Source organism: Armigeres subalbatus, chromosome 3, assembly GCF_024139115.2.
Source record: "Armigeres subalbatus isolate Guangzhou_Male chromosome 3, GZ_Asu_2, whole genome shotgun sequence".
Classification (NCBI taxonomy): Eukaryota; Metazoa; Arthropoda; class Insecta; order Diptera; family Culicidae; genus Armigeres; species Armigeres subalbatus.
The window spans coordinates 228,087,094-228,097,504 of NC_085141.1; the positions used below are offsets into that span (position 1 = coordinate 228,087,094).

The 10,411-nt window shown below is 43.8% G+C and overlaps 1 protein-coding gene across 1 annotated transcript; it reads right to left on the minus strand.

Moving 5' to 3' along the window:
* Positions 1-8,223: 8,223 nt before the first annotated feature.
* LOC134226400 (phenoloxidase-activating factor 2-like) lies at positions 8,224-9,856 on the minus strand. The gene is made up of 4 exons (XM_062707160.1): positions 9,714-9,856; positions 9,575-9,645; positions 8,876-9,512; positions 8,224-8,808 (listed from the first exon to the last, which is right to left on the minus strand). The coding sequence occupies exons 1-4, from the start codon at positions 9,786-9,788 to the stop codon at positions 8,245-8,247; spliced, it is 1,347 nt and encodes a 448-aa protein (XP_062563144.1). The 5' UTR covers positions 9,789-9,856; the 3' UTR covers positions 8,224-8,244.
* Positions 9,857-10,411: the final 555 nt, after the last annotated feature.

Sequence of the window (10,411 nt, forward strand, 5' to 3'; positions counted from 1 at the left end):
TAGTTTTGTGGGGGAAGGGTCGTTTGGCCGAAACTCATTCAGCCGAATGCCACTAGGCCGAACAAACCATTAGGCCGAAACTCATCTGGCCGCAAGGGTCATCTGGCCGAAAGAGTCAATAGGTCGAAAGGGTCATAAGGCCGAAAGGGTCATTTGGCCGAGAGAGAACTTTGACTGAAAGAGACGTTTGGCCGAAAGAGTAATTTGGCCGAAATGGTTATTAGACAGGCCTAAAGGGTCATTTGGCCGAATAGGACATTTGGCCGAATAGGGCATTTGAAAGTGAGAAATGAGGATTGAGAAGTGAGATGTCTCATTTCTCACTTCCCACTGTAAAAAAAGAAACGTCTCACATCTCACTCCTCATTTCTCACTTCTCGCTGTCAAAAGTGAGAAATGAAAAATGAGGAGTTAGAAGTGAGACATCTCACTTCTCAATCCTCATTTCCTACTTTTCAAATGACCTATTCGGCCAAATGTCCTATTCGGCCATATGACCCTTTCGGACAAATGACCCTTTCGGCCTAATGACCCTTTCGACCAAATGACCCTTTCGACCAAATTATCCTTTCGGCCAAGCTACCCTTTCGTCCTAATGACCCTTTCGGCCTTATTACATTTTCGGCCTAATGACCCTTTCGAACAAAGGGAAGATCCATTAATTACGTAACGCAAAAATTGGCCACCCACCTACCCACCCCTAGGTCACACTTTTTGTATTAATCACTTTAAATTTTTGTATGGATTGTCACACTAAGGGCAACCCCCCTCCCCCTTAAAGCGTTACGTAATTTATGGATGCTCCCAAATGACCCTTTCGGCCAAATGACCCTTTCGGCCAAATGACCCATACGGTCAAACGACCCTTTCGGCCAAACGATTTTTTCGGTCAAATGACTCATTCGGCCAAATGACAATCGGCCTAATAGTCTGTTCGGCCAAAAAACATTCGGCCTAGTGGCATTCGGGGGCAGCAGGGACTATGTCCAAGGGCTTGACGATCCCTCCCCAGGCCATCTGCGAGTTGTGGGGCTTGCCTAGGATGTGGTGGGGTTTGACAGTGGGCCCTGTTAAACCTCTATAAAAAGCTGCATGTATCCGCAAGTAGGCCCCACCAAAGCGACCGTGTGCCGCTCAAAGCGCACAAGCCCAAGTCCTGGTGTTAGGTGGGACGCTAAACAGCCCTGACACGACGGCCCTCCGACGAGACAGGAGGTTTGCGCAGGCCCAATAAGCCGCCTAGAAAACCAATCATTACGAACAATATAAGAGATAATGCGACTCGATATAATCGGCAAAGACCTAGGCGACGAATACAGGATCACGATTGGAAGCTTGGAACATGGAATTGCAAGTCGCTAGGTTTCGCAGGTTGCGACAGGATGATCTACGATGAATTACATCCCGCAACTTCGACGTCGTGGCGCTGCAGGAGATTTGCTGGACAGGACAGAAAGTGTGGAAAAGCGGGCATCGAGCGGCTACCTTCTACCAAAGCTGTGGCACCACCAACGAGCTGGGAACCGGCTTCATAGTGCTGGGTAAGATGCGCCAACGCGTGATTGGGTGGCAGCCAATCAACGCAAGGATGTGCAAGCTGAGTATTAAAGGCCGTTTCTTCAACTATAGCATCATCAACGTGCACTGCCCACACGAAGGGAGACCCGACGACGAGAAAGAAGCGTTCCACGCACAGCTGGAGCAGACATACGATGGATGCCCACTGCGGGACGTCAAAATCGTCATCGGTGACATGAACGCACAGGTAGGAAGGGAGGAAATGTATAGACCGGTCATCGGACCGGATAGTCTGCACACCGTATCGAATGACAACGGCCAACGATGCATAAACTTCGCAGCCTACCGCGGAATGGTAGTCCGAAGCACCTTCTTTCCCCGCAAAAATATCCACAAGGCCACATGGAGATCACCTAACCAAGAAACGGAAAACCAAATCGACCACGTTCTAATCGACGGTAAATTCTTCTCCGACATCACGAACGTCCGCACTTACCGCAGTGCGAATATTGAATCCGATCACTACCTCGTTGGAGTATGCCTGCGCTCAAAACTCTCGACGGTGTACAACTCGCGTCGAAGTCGGACGCCACGGCTTTACATTGGCCGGCTACAAGACGGTAGACTAGCCCAAGGATACGCGCAGCAGTTAGAAGTGGCACTCACAACGGAAGAGCAGCTAGGCGCAGCGTCTCTTGAAGATGGCTCGAGAGATATTTGATCCGCCATTGGAAGCACCGCAACCGCTGCACTAGGCACGGTGCCTCCGGATTAGAGAAACGACTGGTATGACGGCGAATGTGAGCAGTTAGTGGAAGAGAAGAATGCAGCATGGGCGAGATTGCTGCAACACCGCACGAGGGCGAACGAGGCACGATACAAACAGGCGCGGAACAGACAAAACTCGATTTTCCGGAGGAAAAAGCGCCAGCAGGAAGATCGAGACCGTGAAGAAACGGAGCAACTGTACCGCGCTAATAACACACGAAAGTTCTATGAGAAGTTAAACCGTTCACGTAAGGGCCACGTGCCACAGCCTGATATGTGTAAGGACATAAACGGGAACCTTCTTACGAACGAGCGTGAGGTGATCCAAAGGTGGCGGCAGCACTACGAAGAACACCTGAATGGCGATGTGGCAGTCGAAGATGGCAGTATGGTGATGGACCTGGGAGAACGCGCGCAGGACATAATTCTACCGGCTCCGGATCTCCAGGAAATCCAGGAGGAGATTGGCCGGCTGAAGAACAACAAAGCCCCTGGGGTTGACCAACTACCAGGAGAGCTATTTAAACACGGTGGTGAGGCACTGGCTAGAGCGCTGCACTGGGTCATTACCAAGATTTGGGAGGAGGAAGTTTTGCCGCAGGAGTGGATGGAAGGTGTCGTGTGTCCCATCTACAAAAAGGGCGATAAGCTGGATTGTAGCAACTACCGCGCAATCACATTGCTGAACGCCGCCTACAAGGTACTCTCTCAAATTTTATGCCGTCGACTAGCACCAACTGCAAGGGAGTTCGTGGGGCAGTACCAGGCGGGTTTTATGGGCGAACGCTCCACCACGGACCAGGTGTTTGCCATTCGCCAAGTACTGCAGAAATGCCGCGAATACAACGTGCCCACACATCATCTATTCATCGACTTCAAAGCCGCATATGATACAATCGATCGGGACCAGCTATGGCAGCTAATGCACGAACACGGTTTTCCGGATAAACTGACACGGTTGATCAAAGCGACGATGGATCGGGTGATGTGCGTAGTTCGAGTTTCAGGGCATTCTCGAGTCCCTTCGAAACCCGCAGAGGGTTACGGCAAGGTGATGGTCTTTCGTGTTTGCTATTCAACATCGCTTTGGAAGGGGTAATACGAAGAGCAGGGATTAACACGAGTGGTACAATTTTCAATAAGTCCGTCCAGCTATTTGGTTTCGCCGACGACATAGATATTATGGCACGTAACTTTGAGAAGATGGAGGAAGCCTACATCAGACTGAAGAGGGAAGCTAAGCGGATCGGACTAGTCATCAACACGTCGAAGACGAAGTACATGATAGGAAGAGGTTCAATAGAAGACAATGTGAGCCACCCACCGCGAGTTTGCATCGGTGGTGACGAAATCGAGGTGGTAGAAGAATTTGTGTACTTGGGCTCACTGGTGACTGCCGAAAATGACACCAGCAGAGAAATTCGGAGACGCATAGTGGCTGGAAATCGTACGTACTTTGGACTCCGCAAGACGCTCCGATCGAATAGAGTTCGCCGCCGTACCAAACTGACAATCTACAAAACGCTAATTAGACCGGTAGTCCTCTACGGACACGAGACCTGGACGATGCTCGTGGAGGACCAACGCGCACTTGGAGTTTTCGAAAGGAAAGTGCTGCGTACCATCTATGGTGGGGTGCAGATGGCGGACGGTACGTGGAGGAGGCGAATGAACCACGAATTGCATCAGCTGTTGGGAGAACCATCCATCGTACACACCGCGAAAATCGGACGACTGCGATGGGCCGGGCACGTAGCCAGAATGTCGGACAGTAACCCGGTGAAAATGGTTCTCGACAACGATCCGACGGGCACAAGAAGGCGAGGTGCGCAGCGGGCAAGGTGGATCGATCAGGTGGAAGATGACTTGCGGACCCTCCGTAGACTGCGTGGTTGGCGACGTGTAGCCATGGACCGAGCCGAATGGAGAAGACTTTTATATACCGCACAGGCCACTTCGGCCTTAGTCTGATTAACCTTTTGTCTGTGCTCTGGGGTCAATATGACCCCAGGCCACTTTGAGTGGCTGCCATTTTTTTAGTTTTCAACCGATTCTCCTAATTTTTGGTAGTTTGGTAAAACTCGCCGAGATCTTTCTCCTAGGTGCAAATTCGCTTGAAAAATCTTGAAAATATGCGCTACAGTGTCTTTTTTTCAAAAAACTTACGTTGTCTGTGCTCTGGGGTCAAATTGACCCCAAATTAAATTTGCTATAACTATTTTAATGTTTGGCCAATTTTGGATTTTTGGGGCTGCTTCGAAAGATAATTTAATCATCTTTCAGGTCGTTACCAAAGATTGACTATAGGTGGGCGGGTACATCGCGGGGAGGGGTTTTTGTAAAAAAGGGTACAAAACAGTGATTTTTCATGCTTATTTTATTATATCTGAAAATAATACCTATTTAGAACTGCACTTTTTCAAAAAGGTTATGCAGGAAGGCTTTGACATGAGGCATTGATTAGTTTGGTGCTTGGTCGCTAGGTGGCGGTATATTTGAATTCATTATTTTAGACTACTCAAGTAACTCCGATATATGGAATTTTCTTCATTGTAAATATTCTTATCGCACAATTTTGAAGTTTGTAAAGATGACGTCTGTAACAAAGTTCGTCTGGTGGGACGTCATGTGACGGAATAAATAATAAGGAAATTTACAAATAGGCGGCGCTAGTGTACTTGCAATATTTTTGCATATATGAAATATTGCTTTAGCTTGAGATCCCTCATACCTACACCCAAGTTGTATTCGGCAATATTGTTCAGGATGTCTAGCACTACAAAGCGGTGCTCAATATAATGAGCACTTCTTCCCATTCTTTAATTTGTGCGATAAGAACATTTACACTGAGGAGAATTCTATATATCGGAATATCTTGAGTAGTCTAAAATAATGAATTCAAATATACCAAAACCTGGCGGCCGAGTTCTAAACTTATCAACGCCTCATGCCAAAGCACATGCCTTCCTGCATAGCCTTTTTTAAAAAGTTGCAGTTCAAAATGGGTAGGATTTTCGGATATAAGTAAAATAATCATGAAAAATCACTGTTTTTGAACCCTTGTTCACTAAAACCCCTCCCCGCGATGTACCCGCCCACCTACAGTCAATCTTTGGCAACGACCTGAAAGATGATTAAATTATCTTTTGAAACAGCCCAAAAAATCCAAAATTGGCCAAACATTAAAAAAGTTATAGCAATTTCAATTTGGGGTCAATTTGACCCCAGAGCACAGACAACGTAAGTTTTTTTGAGCACAGACAGAAGGTTAAATAAATAATAGTGGCATTCGGCCAAATGGGTTTCGGCCTAACGACCCTTCCCCCCGTGGACGCAAGAGAATGCCGAAGAAGGATATAATGAATCGATTTGGAAGTTTCAAAATTAGTCATGAAAACTAACTTCAAATCTCATTGACCATGGACATAATTTGACGTTCCTTAAATTTCGGATGTAACATTTTTCAGATATCAGATAAGATGTAATAGATTTGAAATTATTCATATATTAATCGAATACATAATGTGCGCTTAATTTTGTGAAAAACATAAGTACTGCAAATGTAACAAAGTTCAATTTTATCGCAATCCACCACTTTCTAATAGGTAGATTGATGTTGCGGATTTCAGTGAGAGCATTATCAGCACACGCCACATCAGCATTCGCCTATGGGGTTCCCAGGCATTGAATTTTGCATGACCTGAATTAAGAAAATATCAACATGATATGACATTGTGAGTTAATCAGTGTAGGGGAAGCTTATTAATGTTCGATGCCAATTAACCTTGGGGTGCGTTCGAAAACTGCCTAACGGTTGGAGAGGGTGAGAGGGACTCTGTCGTAGCATTACAAATCATTACATTTAAAAAATATCCCATACAAAGAACGAGACGTGGGAGACGGTGGTGCAGAACATTGCCAATTTTAGCGTTGCGTGTTTTGCGAATGTAACATTTTGCTTCGGAATGTAAACAATCGAAGGAAAAGAATATAGACATAATAAAAACATAATTTGGTTTTTTCAAGAGACTATCTATGAACAAAGTAAAGCACCGGTTTGAGTGATTGAAGGAGGTACAGCGCCTTTTCATTTGGTTGATTTTTTTTAAATTGGACTGGAACACTAATAAACCTATCTGTGGTTCTCGTACAACTCGCACTTCGAACTATAATTTGAAATTTTGTTAACCAGATACAATATTTCCAGTTATTACCCTAATTTGAAAAATGGTTTAGTATATAATGGTTTTGTATAAAAATGGTCTCGTATATACCTGTATATACTAAATATACGTAAAGGCAATTATGGGACCACTCCAAAACTGAACTATTGATAGAAGGGTTGGAAACTCAAAGAGTTATATAATAAGCTCGACGAATAGGGTAATGTTTGTATGTGTATGTATGTGTGAAAGTGTATGTGTACAGAAATATGAGACATGCTTATGTACTCTGCACACTATCCGATTTTCTTGCGACAGATTGCATTTGCAAAATGCGGCCTAGTTTTTCACTATTTGATATTGGTAATTACCTTCCTCAGTTATTATCAAAACATTGTTCTGTCTTGGAAAAACGATCAACAGAAAAAACCTCAGAAATTTTTGCAATGCATTCAAATAAACGCTAATAGATGTAAATTGATGTAAAGAACTGTTTTTGTTATTACATTTTATACACATGAAAGGCATCATCACCGCTAGGTAAGTTATTCTGGATTTTTAAATATTTCATTTTTCTCAACTACGTACTTCACGATCTTAGTATAACAATAGAAGAAATACAAAGAAATAGCAAAATTGATTCATCTGCAGTTCTCGAAATCGAATAATTAAATATCTGTGAATCGAATCGCAAACGCTTTTCATATCTAGTGGTGTTGATGTCTTTCCCGTACGAATTATAAATAACACTGGTAAGTAAATAGCTTTCATTATTCATATTTGTTCATGCCCCTTAGAAAACCCCGTCAAATGCATTCAAATAAATCTTTGTAAAATGTTTAGTATTATTTTTTTAGTATAATTTTTTAAGATTTGTTCAACGGATAGTTGTTGATAGATTGACGTTAAGAAATCGCCTATAAATTATTTATAGAATAAACTGTAAATAAAATCGATATTAGTATACTCTTTCGACAGCCGGCTGGCAAGAGTTTAAATAAAAACAGGTAAACAACGTAGTCTGTGGGTCGAATTGCCAGTTTGAGGCAAACCTCCATGACCTACCTTACCCTACCCAACCACTAACTCCGTAGAACTTATGAGGGCGTCGCCAAGTCGGGGGCCTTTCGTTAAGTAAGTTCTACATCAACATTTCCTTTCCTATCCCTAGTTACGGTTAAGATGGGCGTGGCAGGGAGTAGTAATCCTCATGCTTATGCCATTTTTATCTTAGTTTGTAATCAAGCGTAACTCCCCACCTTGATTTCCGATAGCAATCTGGATAAGGATTCCATAAGAAACATGAAACATGTATATCGTAACAACGCTAAAACCCCGTCAAATGCAACTTGTTGAATACCATAAATGTGATATTTCCTTAACACGGTTTTGAATTTTAATTCAGTAGGTATCAACCGATCAAGCTCATTTCGTTTAAGGAACTATTTGAAAGGATTACCCGTTGAATGTGATTTGGTTAGATAAAACTGACTTAAAATTAGTGAGCTGTTAGTATTTGATAAGGCACCACTTGGTACAAAAACGCTGCCTTTCAGAGCAATAGCGCGCTGGCTCCGTAAGTCCGAAAATAAAACGAAAGTCCACACAAACTTAATAGACAAAGAAGTGTAAAACATTTTAAAATGTTACGATTAGATCGATTTAGCTTGCTTGTTATAAACAACTAGACTAGAGAACAACAAACATGAGATCAAAACTTATTACTTACTGTGATGTTCGGATTGTAACGCACACATATCAAACCCATTTGACCTACATATTTAATAATTTACTTTTATTCTTCGATATTGCTACGTGTATCTACCGAGCCAAAATTGAGTTTCAACAGCTCACCATCGATCCAGTTGGTGTACAAACATGTGCGCACATAGACGCCAGGAATTCCAGCTTGGGCGCAGTTGATACCCCAAGCGACAATACCAGCCTGGTAATACTTATTTTCCGTGCCGGCAACCGGGCAGACTAGGGGAGAGCCTCCATCTCCGGTGCAGGTGTCGATTCCTTCCTCGCCACCGGCGCAGATGAAGGACTCGTGCAGACGGAATCGTGGTCCCAGCCTTGTACTTCTGAGAGCGGTTTGACATTGCGCCCTATCGACCATGGGCAGCGGAACTTTCTTCAGGATCGCATGGTAGCTCTTGGCATCAAATTCAGTTTTTCCCCAACCCGCGGCATAGCAGTTGGTATCGGTGAACTCCATATCTTGCGGAGGCAGACACGCGAGTTGCACGTTTTCTTCGGCGGTGAATGGCGAAGCTACTACCAACAAAGCTATGTCGTGGAACAAAAGGTTGCGATTGAACTTGGGATGCAGAATTATCGATGACACTGGTCGTTCCTATAGATTATGAAAAAAACAAGTTAATAATTATGTGGGCAAAAATTCAAATTATTCTTTCGATTACCTGATGATCAAAAATCTCATTAGTAGTCATGGTATCCCATTCGCCTGCACGAACAGTCAGCTGATCAGCTGATTTATCCATCACACAGTGGGCAGCAGTGAGAACTACATTCGGCGCAATCAGCGACCCTCCACATTCATACTTCAACACTTTAGATTCATCTTCTTCGTGTGACTGCAGGATAGCCATCATCCATGGGAACTCAGCGTACTCTGTTTCATTTGAATTGGAATTGGCAAGTTTAAATCCCATGCCGTCGGGGTTTCTAATTCCACATTCCCCAAACTCTTTCTTTTGATCCCCAACAGTACTACGCAGGTTGGGATCCTCTACCACAACAGTTTCACTCGAGCTGTGTGCTTTCGGTCCATCCGTGTCGGATTTGATTTCTTCAGAACTCTTCTCCTTTGACCCTTCGTTGACGTTGAGCACTTTTGGAATTTCGCTGGTTACTTCCGGTTTGCTGTCACTATGTCCCTGGTTATCTTCATCAGATCGCCCTTCACTCTCCTTTGACCGGTCGGCATTGACTGCCCCCGACACCAAAGGCGCACTAGTAGTAACAACATGTTCCAAGTCACAGCACACCTCCAAGTAATGAGGACAATCTGCTTCTACATAGTCTTCATCGTTGAATCTGGATATACAAAAACGACGTAAGAAAGCTTGTACAACACATCGAATGGCAGCGGCTATTACCTCAAGTTGACGAAATTAATTCCTCCGAAAGTATTTTCACACTCGTCCATTTTGACGCACACGCCTTCACACTGAAGATTCCGATAAGAGAAACGTTCAAAATTATAAACACAGATTAGGATTGATCAAAACATCGTACCTTGCCGGCAGCCAGTGTGATGGATCCATGCAATACTCCGATCAGCAAAACTAGCTTGAGTGCTCCGAGCGCCATATTCGCGTAAATTCAATTGTCTACTGTGAGTATCAGTCAGCAGATCGCAGTATTTATACTCAGGCTTTGTCGGTTAATACTGGATTAACCGATGTTTCAGGAAAGCAGTGAAATCCATCGCGTCATGACTTCTTTTTAATAAAATGACAAAAAAAACTATAAACCGCTCTTGGAACTGATTGAGATTAATAAAACAGATTGTAATTGTAATTTTTTATCGACTTCAATTCTGTTTATCTCATGACTTACGAGTTGAAATATGTAAACTTCGGATAGAAACCTTACAGTTAGTAGCTATAAAAGTTTTTGATTAGCATAAAATTGCAAGCAGGCTATCTCCCAGGGCTGTGGGAGACGCAACGCGAATAAATAAGAAATCCACGAAATCTCACGAGATTGTTACGGGAGCCATATTCTCGAAACCAATGAAAACTTTTCGTTCGCGCTTTTTTACTAGGGTTGAAGGCCATCAAAAATTTGCGCGACAGACTCCTGAGCATCACATAATACTTGAAGGTGTGCAACGATGGGCTCCTGTCCGACTTGCTAAAAATGTGTCTCCCGGAAACACAGACGGTGTTTACCAGGTCCTTTATCATACTTGCCTCGATCCCCCCAGGACC

Coding starts and splice junctions, on each gene's coding strand:
- LOC134226400 (XM_062707160.1), bottom strand. CDS start 9,788: ATGGCGCTCGGAGCACTCAAGCTAGTTTTGCTGATCGGAGTATTGCAT. Junction 9,513..9,574: donor ATTAATTTCGTCAACTTGAG/GTAATAGCCGCT, acceptor TTGTATATCCAG/ATTCAACGATGAAGACTATG. Junction 8,809..8,875: donor ATGAGATTTTTGATCATCAG/GTAATCGAAAGA, acceptor CATAATCTATAG/GAACGACCAGTGTCATCGAT.